We start from the raw sequence: 20,072 nt of genomic DNA, 5'->3' as shown, positions 1-20,072 counted from the left end.
TCTGTCTTCGTCACTTATACAGTAATAATATATCTTGCTGGATTTCACCAGCCGGTCTCACAAGTCACCATACCTCTCTACTATGAAACGTGAGATAATGTTTCATGTGCACTGGGACTTCTTCCCTAATTAGACCGGTACTGGTCAGAGATCCACGTCTGAAGAGACAGTGATTATCTAAGTATAGCGTGTGGAAACTGTAACCTTCATGAAGTACTGGTTACAATTCCTCTGGCACGTTCAGTTCATGTACAGTATAACATTTACATTACATTTACATTTACAATTAAATTTACATTTACATATACAACACCACGCCGCATGGATCCAACACACCAGACTGACTTTTAAAGGGGCAATGTGTAGTTTTTTAAGTACTTAAAGGAACACTCCGACTTTTTGGGACTTTAGCCTATTCAACTTATCCCCCAGAGTTAGATAAGTCCATACATACCTTTTTCATCTCCGTGCGTGCTATAAGTCTGTTTGACGCACCCACCGCTAGCCTAGCTTAGCACAAAGACTGGATGTAAATGGTTGCAGCTAGCATTCTAATCCAAATAAGTGACAAAATAACACAAACATTTTCCTATTTACATGTTGCGATTTGTATAGTCACAGAGTGTACAAAAAACAAAGTCACATGAGACACAGACATATTTTAACCGTATAAATACTGGGAACTATATTCTCTGAAGGCGAAGCACTGCTACTTGGGCGGAGTGATAACCACAGCACCTGAGACGCGCTCTGAACGAACTCTCTGCTCCTCACCAACGGCGCGTCTCAGGTGCTGCGGTTATCACTCCGCCCAAGTAGCAGTGCTTCGCCTTCAGAGAATATAGTTCCCAGTATTTATACGGTTAAAATATGTCTGTGTCTCATGTGACTTTGTTTTTTGTACACTCTGTGACTATACAAATCGCAACATGTAAATAGGAAAATGTTTGTGTTATTTTGTCACTTATTTGGATTAGAATGCTAGCTGCAACCATTTACATCCAGTCTTTGTGCTAAGCTAGGCTAGCGGTGGGTGCGTCAAACAGACTTATAGCACGCACGGAGATGAAAAAGGTATGTATGGACTTATCTAACTCTGGGGGATAAGGTGAATAGGCTAAAGTCCCAAAAAGTCGGAGTGTTCCTTTAATTCATAAATATGTCCTCAATGTTGTACAATTACCTCCCCCAATGATCCGACTTATCCTCGTACGTGAAGAATTTCTTATCTTTATTTACATGGGACAGGCAACTCCACGGAGGCTTCCATGTCGTTCCGCCATCTTGAAAAACTATAATAGCAGAGAGGGACAAAAAGCACTAGGCTTCCTCAACGCCTTTCCAGTTTCCACGACGCGTGTTCGTCCAGAGCCAGCGTAACGTTACTGACGCAACTGAAGCGGACAATGAGATGCGTAATGCGTGTCTCTGCCCCGGTAAATTTGAAAGGTTGCACTGCACGGTTCTTCATAATTCAGGATCATACTTATGCCGAGCCACAGGAGAAATGCCAAAATTGAATTTAAAAGGAAACGTGACCGGCGAATTAAAAAACCGAGAGTAAATAACGGGATAGCTTTAACTTACACAGGTGGAAAGAGCTGATGAAGGAGAAAGACTTTGAAAGAGACGCTGAAGTTTCCTGCTTTCTTCTCGACGGGTAAGTCAATGTTACGGTCTAAATTACAAGCTTTTTTTTCATTGCTTGGTTGTGTAATTCATTATAGGCAGCATAACAGTAGAACATGTAACGTATAGTTCAACTCGACGAAGGGCTAATGTTGTCACCGCTTCTTGGTACATAACGGCTACCGTAGTTGCAACACGCGTTTGAAAAAGCGAGGAGCTAGAGAGCACTATTCGTTTAAATGCAAAATACAATTTCACCGCAAGATGGGAGAAACTCCTACACAGTGTCCCTTTAACATTAAAAAAGATGCGAGAGACTGAATGAAATGGATGGATTGACAATAAAAGATTACGCCAATGATTTGAGTACAGCAAAACTGCAGACAAATGTGCAGCAGGAACTGAGTTTGACCCTGAAAACGCAATGATAAACATCATAAACCCAACGAGGGCTCAGGTGTGTTGGTCTGGAGAGACACACACACACACACACACACACACAGATGCTAAGGCACATATTAGCGAACAGCACACTTACATGCACTCGAACCGCTTCCAGATGATGCACCTGAGCTCTCAGAATCACCAGAGGTCAGGATCACATTGACCCGAATCACATCCCCGCTTTACACCATCATATTACACCGCATGACTTTATTATGACAAAGGGTAGAGACAATGGGTGTGAGAAATGTTCTCTGATTGCTCCATGAATACTGCATGAGTCTGATTCATTCTGTTCTTCTCAGATTATGGGTTATGTTCTCTAAAGTAATCATGACAGGTCAGCTTCCAACTCAATTTTTACGGTGCTTACATGCGCGCACACACACACACACACACACACACACACACACACACACACACACACACACACACACACACACACACACACACACACACACACACACACACACACACACACACACACACACACACACACACACACACACACACACACAGCAGGGAGGACAGGGTTACAGTGAACTCCTGGCAGGGACTGAGGTCGTGGTAATGAGTGTATCAGAGTCTCAGTTTGCTCAGTAATATTCTTTGGGTTCGGGGCGTTTCTCCGAGGAGGCAGTGGAGGCAGTGTCATCTCCAAAACGAAACGTGTGAGAAAATAATCCATAATACAAAAATAAAACAATGCAAGTATCACAAAATATGACATTAACTCTTTCCCCGCCATTGACGGAAGTTATACAGTAGTGATAGTACAGAGTCTTCTGATCAAAACACATGTGAAGAAGCAGAAACGAGTGATAGCATATGTAAGCAGATGCATATGTAAAATAACACGATCATCAACATTAAACGGCATATAAATCAAATCTGCCGAATGTCACTGAATGAAATGTGGAGCCAGGACGAGCTGCAGGACTGAAGCTTTGAGTGTGTGTGTATGGACTCGATCGACTCCATCTGTGTTTCGATCATCGTCCTGAATCCCATCCAGACTCGTCTTAGACAAAATCCCCATTTTCTCAGCTTTTTGCTCAAAATGTTGCTTTTTTTAAATGAAACTTGCACACATTCAAGTGTTGATAAAAATAAGACATAATTTTTTTCTTGTTCAGATATTCCTACAACTAAATATTCTGGGCGCCATGAAAATTTTGTGAAAATCATTAAAAAAAAGTTTTAAAAAAAGGCTGGCGCTGGCTGGCAACGTTTTTCTAAAACGCAGGCGGAGAAAGAGTTAAAAAGTGTATAAAAGTGATGTCATCAGTGACGTCAGCGGTTAAAGTTGCAGCGGAAGGCGGCGTCTCATTGGCCTCTCCTGAACCCATTGAGTTTGAACAGACGTGCCGTGGGTTGGATGGGAGGGAATCGAGAATGAATGCGGGAAAGTCACTTGAGAGGAGCCAGCATAGACATGTATAAAGGCTAGATGGCTTACCGGCGCTGAGAGCCAATGGGACCCGACGACGTCACACGGCGGCCATCTTAAGACAGGCCCGCTCGTCCAGTTATAACATTAAAGTCTATTGTGCATGTAGTGCTGAAATAACTATATTTTGCTCAATTTTCAACCGATTTTCAAACGGCTTGGTGTGTCATAAACGTCAGGGATGCGGCTATTTAACTGCATAGTTTGTGAAAAATTAATTTAAAAATCGGCATCAGCACAAATCATAGCCACGTTATTAAGGTTTGTAATAAACCAAACCGTTTGTAAATCCGTCAAGAATTCAGCAAGTTACGAGCATTTGTCACTCACCTTCCGTCCACAGCAGCAGGGAGCAGCAGCGCAGTCTCCTGACCTAAGATGGCCGCCAAGTGACGACACAGCTGACTCCGCCTTGAGCCATCTAGCCTTTATACATGTCTATGGGAGCCAGTGCCTCTATTGTGTTATGATTGGCCTATTATGCTGATCACATGATGAAGCCGCCTTTCAGTTTTGTGCGTGCTCCGCATCTCAATGCATATTGGTGTTGACGGGAAGACTAAATAAAAAGTAAATAAACAACTCTCTCAATGTGAAAATTTTATTTTGACATGGCATGAAACTGAGATTTTTTTTTTTACTGCATGCTTATAGGTATTGGTTTTAATAAGTATAACAATTGACCGTTCGCAAAACCCCGCCCTCTAACGGTTCTCGTCCAATCCTAGCTCAGCAACTGTAACTAAGGAGAAGGACCTCCGTCAAACATTCCGATTTCAGCAAGATAGTGCAACGATGCGCCTATGGCAGTGAGGTCTGCACGGGCTTAAAACTTGCTGTATTTTATGATTGCTTGCAACTATAATAAAAAAAATAGGCTACATGTACAAACACTGTTTCACTACGGCACTGCGGCCCCTCATCAGTCAGCAAACAAGAGAAAAAAAAAAGAGAAAGAGCACGGACTTACTAATTAGGACACAACTTTGATGTGGTTTAACAGGAACACAGTCACAAATTCCTCTGGAACTCAAACATTAAACTTCAAAACAAAGTTCGCGCAGTTGCACAACTATTTACACAAATATATCCTTCTCAGTAGGCTATGAGTTATGAATGAAGAGAACTGCATCGAGAGTTGATGGTTTCAGCGCGTCCTCTGATTGCAGTGTTGTGACTGAAGCGCGCGCGGGAGCACATGCGCAAAACAGTTTTGTAAAATGATATATGATCAAATAAAAATGATTGATATATAATTTTACAAAACTGTTTAGTGCATGTGCTCCCGTGCGCTATTCTGTCTATACTTTCTGTCGTGCCCTGGAGGATATGTCTGCTGCATTACTCCAAAACAAATCACTTAATGTATGGATCTCAACCCAGCCATGTGTCTGGTTCTCAATTGTTTGACGGGCGTAGTAACAATAACTAAGGGGCGTGGCTTTTTTGACCATGTCACTTTCATATGCATGGAGAAAGTAGTGTGTGTGTGTTTTGTACTACAATCTAAGTTGTAGTAATTGAGGAGTTGCGTTTCCTTGATCAGTCTTGTGAAAAGCACTGGTAATTGCTGTTTGGCATCAGAACAACACAGCTGCTTTACTCCATTCATTATTCATTGTGAAACATGTCGAGCGATCAGTGCCAGAGCCCTTTAAAGAGCACGATTATGAAGATTATTTCATCGTTTAAATTTCACTTTGTAGGTTTAAACATGAAGTATCCTCACTTTAACCACGAGACAAACTCAAATGTGTTGTGTGTGTGTGTGTGTTGCTTTAAGAGCTACTTTGATATTGTCTGTGTATATTGACAGTCACATTGTAGATGTATACACACAGAATTACACACTACAGGCTGTTCAATTGCGGTTCACTGCTTCATTTGTCTTTACTGTAATCTTAAACAGATTTCTCTATCTGACTGGAACACAGTCATTTTTTGTCCTCTAGCTCTTTAAATGATAGATGGCTTTTTCTGCAGTGCTGCCATTACAAAACCCAAATTCATCCAAAGGCTCACACACACACACACACACACACACACACACACACACACACACACACACACACACACACACACACACACACACACACACACACACACACACACACACACACACACACACACAAACACACACACACACACTCACACACACACACGTCAAAAGTTTGGGATAATTACGCTTTTTTAATGTTTTGAAAGAAGTCCCTTACACTCCTCAAGGCTACATTTATTTGATCAAAAATACAGTGAAAACAGTGAATTATTATTACAATTTAAAATGATTGTTTTCTATGTGAATATATTGTAAAATGCAAATGCAATTTATTCCTGTGATCAAAGCTGAATTTTCAGCATCATTACTCCAGTCTTCAGTGTCACATGATCCTTCAGAAATCATGATGATTTGATGCTCAGTTATTATCAATTATTATTGGTGCTCAGTTATTAATAATGGTTCTTATTGTTATCGGTGCTAAAATGTTACTTAATATATTTGTGGACTAAAAACATAATCTTTTTTCAATTTCTTTTTTTTAAAATAACGCTCTAAATTATAATATATTTGTAGACAAAACAATCACATGGGCCATTTTTTTAAAATTGAGATTTATACATGAATATTGAAAATCTGGAATCTGAGGATGCAAAAAAATCTGAACATTGAGAAAATCTCCTTTAAAGTTGTGCATTTATGTTCACGATTGTGCAGCATTCACTCAGAAAAATACATGTTTTATATATTTACGGTAGGAAATGTACTAAATATCTTCATGGAACATGATCTTTACTTAATATCCTAATGATTTTTGGCATAAAAGAAAAATAATAATTTTGATATAACAATACATACAATGTTTTGTTGACTATTGCCCCAAATATGACTTATGATGACTGGTTTTGTGATCCAGGGTCACACACACACACACACACACACACACACACACACATTTAGTCATGTCATAGTTTCTGCTGCTTTCTATTCCGGATCTGGGTCTTGAAAGGGGATTGAACCATTTCCTCGGTCACACTCTTCAACTTAATGTTGTAATGAAGTGTCAAAGGTTGACCGATGGCCTCGTGTATCGTCAGGCTGTATATTACAGAAGGTGCTGTGCATTAGCAGTGTGTAATCTCTCACAGATGAAGCTTTATATCTGCGGCAGTGAATCTGTTATTATCCTGCACCTTCATTCTCTGGCCTTCATGCAGAGACATAAATTAATACTGATGGCAGCGGCGCGGAGGAAACACACTCGCTGCAGAATGCACCCGCTTGCATTTTCTCTCTCTTGCTCATCCTCGTTTTCTCTCTCTGTCAGCACTTTTCTGTGTTCTCTGCAAAGCGTGTCACTAATCTCATCCCGCTATCAATAAATCTCATTTAAAAACAATGAATTCCCTTTAATGTGGTTCACGGTGTGTGTTACAGTCCTTGCACTTGCTGTACACTTGAGTCACAAACTCTCTGTTTGTAGGATTTACTGAATATAAGTGTTGCTGTGCAGTCTAGACTACAACCAGAAACATATTTACTAACACATTGCAAGTGTGCTTTTGTGTTTCTGTGTTGTTAATAACCTCCTCATATGCCTGGTTATGCTTTGGCTAACTGAGTGTATATGTTCTGAACTACAAAAACACAAATTTGTGAAAATGTTATGCACATGCGTATTACATGTTCAGTCTACCGTATTTTACGGAGTATAAGTCGCATCAGTCAAAAAATGCGTCATGATGAGGAAAAACATATATGAGTCGCACTGGACTATAAGTCGCATTTATTTAGAAATGTATTTCACAAAATCCGAGACCAAGAACAGACATTTAATCTGGAAAGGCGAGTTATTCAGCTCAACAGCACACAGAACAACAGCTGAATAGTGTCCGGTGTGTTAGCGTAACACATTAACAGTTATTCATCTACACAATAGCATAGAGAACATATACCTGAGAGGCTGAATAGGCTAAATTAACATTAGCCAGCGAGTCCAACAAGTTACCGGTCAGCAAGTTCACCAAGCTCCCGATCTCATTCCTCAACACTGAATCCATTGAGTTCTTCCTCGGTGTCGCTTCTGAACAACTCCGCCAACTAGAGCGCCCTCTCGCGGCTGTAGACGGTAATGTTTTCTCTTGGTTCATCTCAGTCAGTATGAATTAATTTTGATATATAAGTCGCACCTGACTATAAGTCGCAGGACCAGCCAAACTATGGAAAAAAAAAGTGCGACTTATAGTCTGGAAAATACGGTATGTGCGCATATTATTTCTTTACAAAGTGACATTGCCACCTACTGGCCTGACAGCATAATAAAGCGTTTTTAATGGTTTCCGCGGATCAGTGTGAGCGGGGATCATTCTGACAACGTTGTCTAAAGTACACTGTTAAAACTGTTACTTGAATCTAACTCAATAAAATTAAGACAACATTTTCCAACTACTTTTTGTAAGTTTATTGAACTAACTGATATTTTGAGTAAGGACAACTTAATATTTTCGAATTTATAAAAAAACATATTATTAAGTAGCATTTTAAGAAAAAGCCAATAAATTAAGTACAATCAAAGTAAAAAAAACAGATCTGTATTTTATACAGACTTAATTAAATTAGGTAAAATTTAAATGAAAAAATACTTGTTAATGTGTTCTGTTTTATTAGTTTTAACCAATTGCTCTTGGTTTTGAAAGTGTAAACCCAAATAATTAGTTCAGATTGTTAATTTTCAACATTTATTAACAGTACCAATTAGCTGCACAATGTAAACAGTCAGTAACATCTGAATCAGCCAATAAAGTGCTTTAGTGTTTTTACGGTGTACATATTAAAACAGTTTAATATTTCTAAACAGTTGAAATTAGCTGGACAGTATAAAGTAACATCTGTACTCATGCATTAAAACAATCATGAACTGCTGTTTTGTAAAACACCTTCACAGTAGTGTGTACATATTTTAAATATAATAATATATAAACATTTTAACACTAACTTACTTTACAGGTCACACGCATGAGCATCTGACCTACAGTACAACTTAGCATTATACAATAACATGACACCTTCACATACTGTAGTTTGTTATTTAGAAACATTTTTACTCAACATTCCACTGATCCCACCAACTGACCAGGTTTGAAAGAACATTTTCACTGAAGGGCTATTTTGTGTGTATAAAATCAACTTTTTTTTTTTTTTCACACCAAAAAGTGACTTGCAGCATGGTATAAAACATGTCAACATGACAAACCATTAGGCATCTGACCTAAACTTAAAAGTACAGCTTAGCATAATACAATAGCATAACACCTTCACATCCTGTGTGAACATTTTAAAAAGATCTTAAATAAAACATTTGACTGATCACACCAACTGACCAGTTTTTAAAGAAAAGCTTCACTGCATGGCTATTTTGGGTGTATTAGTTTTTTTCCACACCATATTTTTCCACACGTATGACCTTCAGCATAGTATAAAACATGTCAAGGACAAACCATAAGAACATCCTGAAAAACGCAATGTGCCCAATCTATAATGATGTTGAACAGACAAAGAAAACAGCTGTTCACAAGTGCAGAGGACAGTCCTGAGTGCCTAGGCAAGGAGCTTATTTTTCAAAGTCATGAACTTTGGGCTTGGTTTTGGGCGCAGTGTGTCAAGTCCCACGAAAAGTCTTTGGAACACCTCAAATGTTTTGCAAAGCTTCGGTGGATACTCGAGATTAAGGGCATATGTCAACCCAAGCAGTAAGCAGCATGCTCTGGCCAGATTTCCGAGATTAGAAAGGACTGGAATTCCCTCAAGGATGATTCCTACTGCATCTGGCTCACGGCAGACATAAATGCTGAAATTTTTCATTTTCAGGTCATCATGAACAGTTGTCTCTACAGCCCCCTTTGAGATAAAACAAATACATATAAGACAATCTGATTTGTTTATGAAAAACAAATACTCTACCATTACCAGCCAAATGCTGGTTCAGTTAGTTTACATTAACAGTCAGCACAATTTAAACCTGTTCACCAGACTGAGCCAATACTTACACAGTAATCAGAGATGAGCTCCTGTGCACTCTCTCCCATATATTCAAAGAGGCATCTCAGAGTGACATCTCTCTTTTTTACAGCAGTGCCACTTGGGTCCTAGTTAACAGAACAAAAATGAATAAATTATTTTTGTTGATTAATTCACTCCAACCATATAATGACATCATTACTGTATAGGTCTGTATTTATTTTATAATGCATTAAAGGAGAACTCTGGTGCAAAATGAATCTCGGGTGTAATAACACATTGGTACCGAGTCGACCGTTCTCTGGGATGTTTTAATTCAAATCAAATGCAAAAAGTTGTATCTCTAAAATCTGTTTAGCTTATAACGCTAGCATTGGGGGCATTATCCAAGTAAAAAGAAATCGCTATCAAGGCTCAAAATAGCCCCACACTAACACAGTAACATAATGAGAGTCCCTTAATGCAAACAGAGGCATTGAAAACGTTGTAAATGTACAGACAGTGTAATAAGAAGATACTTTTTAAAAACATGCACATCGCGTATACAGAAGAGAGCCATCTTTGAAAAACAGTCTCGACCAGTCGAAGCACGAACGCGGTGAGCAAGTCAATAGGTTAAATGGTTTAACCATCGCGATCGTGCTTCGACTGGTCGAGACCAGTGTTAATCTTGACAGCAAATTCTGATTTAGTCTTAGTCTTTTGAATAACCATTTAGTCTTAGTCCTATTTTAGTCATCTAAAAATCTTTTAGTCTAGTTTAGTCGACGAAATATAAGATTTTAGTCGACTAAATCTACATTTGATTTAGTCAACTAAAATCAGATCGGTTTAGTTAAATTGTAATGCATTCATTTAGAAACCTCTACAATTTCCAAACCCAAATATTCCTGTAGAAAACATCTATTAACCTGTTAATATGAATAGTTTTTCAAGTTTGAACATGCAAGACAGACACAGATTTAGTACTGTGACATAAAATAATATCTTAAAATTAAATAAAAACACTTCTCCTAAAGTAGAACAGTCTTTTTGCTTCAATTAATGATCATTTTCGTCAACGAAATGAACACTGGTCGAGACAAAGATGGCTCCCTGCTGTATACGCGATGTGTATGTCTTTATAAAGTATCTTCTTTAAATTTTTTAAATTCTAGTTTTATCATTTTTTAATCCATTCAGCTGATCTCCGGGTCTGACGGTACCACTTTTAGCATAGATCATTGATTCGGATTACACTATTAGAATCGATCTAAAAAAAAAAAAATGACCAAAGAGTTTCAATATTTTTCCTATTTAAAACTATCCTGTAGTCGCATCGTTTACTACGACCAACGGAAAATGAGAAGTTGTGATTTTCTAGGCCGATATGGCTAGGAACTATATTCTCATTCCTGCGTAATAATCCAGGAACTGCTGCCGTACCAGCAGGAACAATGATATTACGCAGGGGCTATGTGACTGGCTAGGGACAATTTCAGGCACTGCGTAATATGATTGCACGGTTTAACTGTGGGGAAGTTGTAAATGAGCCTATTTCCAAAAAAGGTGGAGTGTTCCTTTAACTTTGTAACAGCTTTTGCCTTACCTGTATCAGCTCCATCAATATGTGTTTAATGCGCTGACCAGTTGCTCCTCCTTTGGCATTAAAAAGTTCTAGGAGCTTTGGGGTGTGCTTGTCAAGCTCTGACATAAATGTGGGTTCCAGGGGAACCGCAGTACATCTTCTGAACTCCTCATTTACCTGAAGGACAGCATGTTTGGCTTAGTTAAGGGTGTTAAAAGATTAGCAACATTTGAACTTTATGCAATGCAAATTCTACTATCTCATTTTAAAGTCACAATTTCCAAAAAGTTCTTAGAAGTGAGTAGTGTCAGGTATGACTGAAAAAGTCACTTACCTGGAATGGTTCAAAGAGGGCAGGCCATCTTTCTTTTAATTCTGCCACACCAGGAGACTTGGAAACCACTTCCTGTCTTCTCCAGCTGTATGTTCTGGCCATCATATCATTGGTGCTCCTGATTGAGGAGTCCTTTGTCTGACGGGCAGCAATTAGGTCAAGTCTCAGATTCTCAAGGGTGTCATCTGTTTCACCATTTGGGTGTGAGGGCAAGTAATTAATCTCTGCTCTCTTTGGTTTCTTGACATTTTTAGCAGCATTTTGCTCATCATTTGACTTGTTTCTCAGCGAGTTTATCAGGAGTTCAGTGCTTCCAAGTGCTTTCCGTTTTGTCCGGTAGTTTCCACACTTATACTTTAGGCTTTGCTGCCACCCATAAATTCCATTAACAGATCCGGGCTCCTTTAAGCAGGGATGCTTTGCAACTAGTGCCTCTGCCACTGCAGATCTCTGGGCATCATTGGGGTAAGCTGTGTAGGAAAACATGGCCTCTGCCAGCCGCTCCAGGATGTCTGATTTGACACTCGGTGATGTCATTGTGGTGCCATCTCTTAAATAAATCTCGTTACCTTGTCTTAAGGCCAGTTCAGTGTTGTGTGAGAAGGTTGGAATGGGAAACACAGCAGGCCATGGACTCTGCCTTTCAGAGGGGGAGGGACTCAGAATGACAGTATCCACTGAGCTTTCACTGGGACTTGAACACTCAAATAAAGAGCTGGCAGAGGCATCAGGGGTGCTTTGCTGAGGAACAACTGTCAGCGTCAACTCCAGCGGTGCATACACAACTTTAAGTGTGTCCTTATCTTTCAGCTCATTGGTAGATGTTAGGGTGAAGAAGTCATCAAATTCCTCATCTTTGTACTGAAGACTTATATCTACATGGATAGAAAAATGTTCTTTGACAGCTGCAACCAACTCATCCACAGTTGAAGGTATGCCACTGCTGAGAGTAAGTTTCTTCACTTCATGATCGATGAGGACCCGGAATCTCACAGTTTGCTCCATGTCTAGGAAGACAAAAGACAGAGGTATGTCAATCAACACTGGAGAGAGAGGTACAACAATACTCAACACTGGAGACAGATGTGGCGCTTCAATGTCACCATTCGCTTTCCTGCAACAATATAGGCAGACAGAGGACATACATCAGTAAGGTGTTGTTGCTCAACAAGAGTTATGTGGTCTGTCTTCTCCAGGTAATATCCACGGTAGTGTTCATCATACCAAGATAACTGTGTCCTCAAAATAAAATACACTCTTTCCCCGATAAGTGCAATTTGAAGAATCACTGCAAAATCAGGAAGACCTGCAGTAGAACCATAGGCCACAATCATGCCTTTTGAGTACCTTGTTCCCTGATAGGTGACTGTGTCAGCCAGCTGAACTTGAGACTGAGAAGGAGATATATGCCTGATTGACTCCTGAACATTTACATGTAGAACATCCACTGGAACTGATGTTACTCTTACAACACTAAGAGCAGGCAAAGGTGCTGTGGAATGCAGGTTGTGGCTTATCATAAGCTGGTGCTTTGTAGCCAGGGACAGCAGAATGTTCTTGAAGTTCCCAGTATGCCTTACAATCCGTTTAAACTGGCTGTGCTTTGCTTCGAAGCGCATTGTCCAGAATGCTATCACTGGTCCAAAAGCTTTTATCAATGCAGGATAGTGCTCTAAAAAGTGGTGCTTCGGGATTAAATCTTCATTAGGGAACACTTCATGGAATCTGTGTCGGTGTTCAGAAATCTTTGAATCAAGATATGCAATGCTTTCCTCAATATGGACTGGACCCACAACAAGCTCAGTAATGTCTTTTAAAGACATCAACAGAAGCCAGGCTGGATCATTCAAAGGTATTTTGTGACCAATAATGAATGGCAACAGTCGTATGAGGGCCCAATTTTCATGCGCGTTTCCTCCAATTTTTTTTCTTGAGGAGAAGGTAGCAGGCACTGGCTGAGGAGAGTTAGTTTTGTCAGCCCACTTATATGGAAACTGTGAAATAGCACTGTTAAGTTCACTAAATGTGAAATATTTCTTAGAAATGAAGTCTCTGAAGCACAGACCCAGTTCCAAGGGAACAATCCCTTCAAAAATGTCATGTAATATGTCCGGTGGATAGCCAGTGACACAGTGGAAGTAGCTCAGATTTTCAGTCAATGGACAAGCCTTTTTAACACCAAAACAATGCGTCAAAGCAGGGTTTTCTTTGACAGTCAACACATGAGCTGCATGTGCTTCTTGGGTGCGAGCAGAAAATGCACCAGACCTCACCTCCTTTATCTGAAATTCAGATCGCTGTCCAAGACAAAATCTGCAAATGAATGGTCCAGAAAAGTTTTCCACTAATCCACAAATTGAGTGTGCCCCAAGATTGTCTGCAGCAACACAAAACACACTGCCTTTCACATTTTGTCCAACCGAGGAAATGTAGATGCCATCACGCTCCAATATAGCAATGTCTTTTAACAAAGGGGCAAGCACTTCCTCATAGCCAAATCTTTTGATGTCCACTGCTTTACATAAAAGGGCCAAGTACACAGAGCTCAGGGTTGACCGGGATGAGTGTGGAATGTTGCCAAACACCCAGTACACAGCAGTAATTTTATGCTTCTTTCTTGAAGTTCCCAGTGGATTGCAAATTTCGAAGTCATCAATGTACAGTACAAGTGTAATTCTTAGTTCTTCAGAATAAAAATTATTATCTTTAAAGACTGTACCGTCTCGATATGATTCATATTTAGTAGATGACTTGTTATTTTCTTTACTCAGAACTTTTTCTCTAATGTCTTCTTTATCCAAAATGTGAATCAAAGATTTAAGAATAGGTATATACTGGAAACTTCTCTTCTCATTTGGTTCAAGGATATACTCAACAGGATCGACAACTTCAAATTTCTCTTTATAATACTTATGTCTCTTGAACGATGAGGATAGAGGACCAGCACTACTGAGTGCTGCGCTTAGGGGATTGGAATTGCACAATTCTTCCACCAAAGATGTAACGACAGTGTCATCAATGGTTTGATTATTTTTCAGAAAATGCGAAACAATGATACTTTTAACTGAAATGCGGGCAGAATTTGCTATGAAGTGAAGATCATCAACCAATTCATCAATGCACCGAACTGAAACATTATGAACACTCTCTAATTTCAACAAGAGGGATGCTATATACTCTACAACTACATTGCTTCCATCTTCCTCTTCATAATGTGCATTACTGCTGCTGCCTTCATGATTAGCGTCACTGTGGACCTCATCTTCTACAGAGGCTTCAAAATCAAGTGTGTCCTCTGGTAACCCACAGATAATCCCTGGTTTGAAATCTTGTGATGTATGTTGAGTATGTTTCCTGTGTTTGTGTGTTGCAAATGTCCCATAAACATTTGTTTGGTGATCACATTCTTTGAAGACACACTTAACAGTCTCATTATTTTTTAGATGATGACCAATGTGTTCAAAAAAATCCTTTTCATTGCGAAATCCAGGGTTTTGACACAGAGGACAAGTAAATGAAAGACTTACTTCTGGTGAATTGTGGGATTTAGCTTCTGGATGGTATCTTGAGAGGTGAGAGCGGAAGGAACTCCAGGATTTAAAAGAACATGGGCAATCTATATGAATACAAGGCAAGGAATGGCTGTGTCCAAAGGTCCCATGACGCAGTCTATAATGTTTAAGAATGTCCCTTTTTCTTTGTACCACAGTACTGCACAATTTACAGGGCCATCTCATCTGTTAAAAGGGGAAAAAAAAAATATTAGTCATACAACTATAATGCAAGCCCTTTAAAAAAAAAAAAACTTAAAATACAAGTGAAGATTAGCCTTCTGAACAAGATAAGCTTTAGTTCAACTAATTTAGTTAAATTGTAATGCATTAATCTACATTTTTTCTAAAATGTTTCCATTTACAAACCCATAATATTCCTGTAGATAATCTATCAACCTGTTAATATGAATATTTATTTTAAGTTTGACCATGCAATACAGACACAGATTTAGCATTGTGACAAAATTATATCTTTAAAAAAACACTTCTAAAGTAGAACAGTCAATTAATGATTATTCAGTCTTTAACTAACATCCATGATTCTTTATTCTTTCAAGCAGACATATTTATTTGTATAAACTAAATACAAGTAATCCCTTTTAAAAGCTATTAAAGAGCAATGAATATTATGTTGTTTGAATAATATTAAGTGAAGTATACACTAAGAAATAATGTTGTGTGTTTTTAATCCATTCAGACATGAAAGAGTTAAATTCAGTCCTCGCGGGCTGTATAAAGTTAAGTTAGCTGTCTATATGCAGGGCTGCACGTGAGCGCACAGGAAAACCTCTTTCGCGTCGTCACTCTTATTCAGATCTATATTTCTGCTCTTCTCTTTCTCCCAGACGTTTACATTTTTTAACGATTGACATGCATCAAGCGCATGCCAACTCCTGTTCAGTCAGGTAAATCAGTAGGCTACGTTACAAAATGTAGGCCTAACATTACGCATCTACCACAAACGCAAATCAGTTCTGAATGGATCTCTTCCCTAATAGTCTCTCCCTAACATTAACGTTTTTATTCGCCATTATTTTTAGGTTTTAATTTAGTTATGGTCTCGTTTTTGTCTGTGAAAACTGCACTCTCAGTTCACTGTTCACAGCCAAACTATGTCGAACCCAGGACGATGTTTTTGAAGAAGTTACAAACACATTTGAAAAATTAAACTATCACACAAAGACAACATTACTTATACAACGCACACACATCGATTTAACGTTATACACTAACAGTTAACGTTAAGTGGCTCAAGTTAGCTGCTACTTTCGAGCTGTTTGAGAGCACATTAAAAATGGCGACCGGCGGTCGCAAAAGTTTGTAAGAAACAGAGCAGAGGTTTTGCAGATTGTACAACATAAACACGTTAATTAGGCTAACATCTAACTTTAAAAAATACAAAAAGTTACTTACATGGCTCAGTGTTCGAATAAGCTTCTGTCCTGGTCTGGTCCTGGAACGAGAGTGAAGGATTTGCACGCGGGAATGAACTTTCCGTTGCTGCAGGTGGGCGGGGTCGTTTTTTTACGTCTGATATAAACTTTTAAAATGAGTTTTGTAAAATCAATTTATGGTGAAGTCCAATGAACCTAATTTTATTATAGAAAATATTAAGTTACGAAAATATTCACACTTTTTACTTATCAATAACTCAAAAAAACAAAGAAATAAAAATAAATTAATTTAATGGAATAAATATAGTTTAAAAAAATAAGTCTCATGGACAATAGCACTGAGCGACTTTTTACAGTGTATGCACAACTTTTCAAAAGCGCAAATGAATAACTTTTCCGTTTTTAGTACATCGTTGTCGTATAAACGTACCTTGATTAAACCCAATATATTATTGTTCAGATAACACAGGCATTTGAATAATGTTAAACCAGTTTTTGCCCTTGATTATTCATTATAATAATTTTAACTAAAATGTCATCTAAATTTAGTCAACAAAATAACATTTTAGTTCACGTGACTGCAAATTTAAACAAGATTTAAACATTTTATATATTAATTTAAACATCTACCAACATTTAACAAAAAAAAAAACATTTGAAAACTGTCTTTGTTGTGATGTAATAACATTATCCATTTTGCTTTTACATTTACAACATAACTTCTTGTCATGTTTGGGTTTGGGTTTTGGTTCATGTTTATGTGTTTTATTTAGTAGTTTTCATAATCAAGGTTCCTGTTTGTCATGTGATCATGTCATGTGCTTCCCTAGTCTATTGTGTAATGTTCTGATTGGTTCCTTTGGTTCTTATTGGTTTATTGTGTTCAGGTGTGTCTTGTTAATCATCAGTCTTTGTGTATATTTAACCCTCATGTAATCATTGTCTTTTGTCTAGTTTTGGTCATGTAACCGCTGTTGGTGAGTTTATGTGTCTGTTCAAGTTTAGTTCACGAGTCAAGTCTTTGTTTATTGTACATTTTGTCTACGTTATGTTAATAAACTGTAAATGGGTTATTCAAACTGGTCTTCAGTGGACGTTCGTTACACTTCTGTCAGGACCACTATTGTCAAATACGATTGACAGTTAGCATACAGTTTGGATTGGCGGTATAGTTCTGTTCTGGGCGAGAACTCCCCGCGCATCTAAGTAGCCTAGCGTGATTAAGAACCGCGATAACCCCCCGTAGGGTAAACAGAACAGAATCAACATGAATGTAATACAGATATCATTAATTTAAGATTTTAAAGTACAACATAATTTGAGAATTTATTCTGATTCAAGGGCACAATGCCAAATCCTGACTGGACAGGAGGAGCTGGGGAGGGAGGAGGGTAATCCGCTACTGAGAAACGCGATCGCTGCTGATAATACTGAAGGAGTTATATATGTATACAGTGATAAGCGTCGTATTCCTATAGGTCGATGTGGATCAGCTGACAGTCACTGATGCGAGCTTGACTAACGTGACCCGCCAGAGCTAACGCTACGCTTAATTTCTAACATTCTTATTAGCGGGTAAAACATTTCAAATTCACTTGTACATTGTGCATTTTTGTCATTTAGTGCAGATTTAAGTTGTAATATTATGTTTCTGATTGATCTGAACTTTAAAATGGAAATGGAAATGGAAAATATAAAAATAAACACTAATTCAAAATATTAATTAATTGATTAATAGTAGGCTATCATAATGAAATTAAGCTAGTTTTCCGGTGTTCATTCACTCTTGTTAAAACAATCTTTCTCAGCAAAACGACAGTAGTTGACTTGAAAGAGAAAACTGGGCATAGAAGACATTTGTGTGCCCTTTACAGTATGTGTGTTTGCATTGTGTAATTATGAACCTCATTCTATTTTGTTTACACTTTTGCGTTCATGTACGTTGAATGTTTTAGCCAAAGTTTACATTGAGAATTCAGTTTAGCTCAATGAAGTCAGAATGACACCAGTGTTCAGTAATATATACATATTTAATTATCTCTCTCTCTCTCTCTCTGTTTCTGTCTGTTTAGGAATCTTGGTAAATCTGGATTGAGAGTCTCATGCCTCGGTCTGGGTGAGTGTTACATTATATCAGAGAAGATATGTCCACACGCTGTATGTGTTTGCTGCAGTTTCAGCACACACAGTTTCTGCACTGTTCGGTTTAACAGTTCATTAATCATGACACCACGCTGACTTCTCTCTAGCAAATTCTCGCTTTCACAAACACACACACACACACACACACACACACACACACACACACACACACACACACACACACACACACACACACACACACACACACACACACACACACACACACACACACACACACACACACACACACACACAATCTGGCTCTTGATGTCTGGGATAGGACTGGGACTTGAACAGTGGGATATATGAAAGCAATTACAAAGCTGAACTTCAGTAACCGGAGTGGTTCAGTCAGCATCGGTACCTCAGAGACGGAGAAAAGCAGAGTCAGCTTTCAGAGAGAAGCAGGCCATCGCTACCGGGGCTCCATATGCCTGTGTGTGTGTGTGTGTGTCTTTAAAGTGTATGCGTGCTACTAAATATAAAATTATCCAGGAAGATAAATAGCTCTGAATACGAGGCTCGAGTAGACACAGGTTAGAATCTGGCCTTTCTCTCTCTTTCATTCCCAACAACAATTTTTTATCTTACTGTCAATAAAAAAGTGACAGAGCCCAAAATAAATATATTATATGTGTTCAACAGGTGGGTGGCAGAGCTGTTTTGAAACTGTCACGTACAAGACAACGGGAAAAACATCGCTAAATGCAAATGATAAAATGCAGTAGTAATCGCTAAGTAGATTTGTAGGCATGCAGATTAAAAAAATAATAATTTAAACTACGTTTTTTAATGCATCAGTTGTCATGTGAGTTGAAAAAATGAATCAGAGCTCATAATGTAACCTGTCCCGCAGAAAGGTCAGAACAGATTCATTGAAAGTAAATGACTGTTTTGTTCATGAATAACTGTTTTTAACCAATTGGTTCATAAATCAGTACGTTGCTCATAATGCAACCTTTCCTGCTAAACTGAATGAAATTCACCATTTTGGAAACGTCATGAGAAACGAATGTTTTTGTTTTCATGAATTTGTTTTTAATTAAATCGGTTGAGTGAATTAATCACTGACTCACTCAAAATGTAGCCTGTACTGCAGAAAGAGTCACTCAACGAATCAGTGAGCAAACCTAATCACAGTGTTAAACTGATTCAAAAGAGTCATTTAGAAGAACCAACTCAAAAGCCAATCTGGCTGACAAATTAGGCAGATTCTTGGTATGTCTTAACCTCAACAACTATGCAAAGTAAAATAAAATATGACCCAGACCATAATAAATGTACACTATGTAACTTTCATCCTACTTGCCTTGGCTTTGGCTTGCTTGGTTGGAGACATTTAATATTCAACAATATTTAATATTCAACAATATTATTGATCTGCTTTACTTAAGGTGGACGATGACGCAATTTTCGTCTAGAAACAAACTTTGTTGTATTATTTTCATGTTATCACTGTGAATAAGAAGAATTGATATATTGACTCATCATTTACTTTTTTGTTCATTTTGAACAAAAAAAAATTACATACCTTTGAATGTG

General features: G+C 38.3%; 2 protein-coding genes across 6 annotated transcripts in view; one reads left to right on the top strand and one right to left on the bottom strand.

Annotated features, from left to right (window-relative positions):
* Nucleotides 1-20,072, top strand: part of kcnab1a (potassium voltage-gated channel subfamily A regulatory beta subunit 1a) — a 146,908-nt gene that overhangs the window by 92,669 nt on the left and 34,167 nt on the right. For all 4 annotated transcript variants that reach the window (XM_079621619.1, XM_079621620.1, XM_079621621.1 and 1 more), the window contains one exon: nt 18,461-18,504. In XM_079621619.1, coding sequence (XP_079477745.1) covers nt 18,461-18,504 — 44 coding nt within the window. The remainder of the gene's footprint in view (nt 1-18,460; nt 18,505-20,072) is intronic.
* Nucleotides 8,255-16,509, bottom strand: LOC307003337 (uncharacterized protein). 2 transcript variants are annotated; one of them, XM_079621617.1, is made up of 6 exons: nt 16,408-16,509; nt 14,968-15,177; nt 11,441-12,447; nt 11,128-11,283; nt 9,569-9,667; nt 8,261-9,419 (listed from the first exon to the last, which is right to left on the bottom strand). In XM_079621617.1, exons 3-6 carry the CDS (start codon nt 12,443-12,445, stop codon nt 9,120-9,122), a joined length of 1,560 nt encoding a protein of 519 aa, XP_079477743.1. In that variant the 5' UTR covers nt 12,446-12,447; nt 14,968-15,177; nt 16,408-16,509; the 3' UTR covers nt 8,261-9,119. The 2 variants fall into 2 exon arrangements, with proteins under 2 accessions (XP_079477742.1, XP_079477743.1); XM_079621616.1 differs by lacking the exon at nt 16,408-16,509 and having other exon boundaries at nt 8,255-9,419; nt 11,441-15,226.

Source organism: Phoxinus phoxinus (genome assembly GCF_949152265.1).
Source record: "Phoxinus phoxinus genome assembly, chromosome: 8".
Taxonomy (NCBI): domain Eukaryota; kingdom Metazoa; phylum Chordata; class Actinopteri; order Cypriniformes; family Leuciscidae; genus Phoxinus; species Phoxinus phoxinus.
Note: the sequence above shows the minus strand (reverse complement) of the source record. Positions and strands in the feature narration are given on the sequence as shown.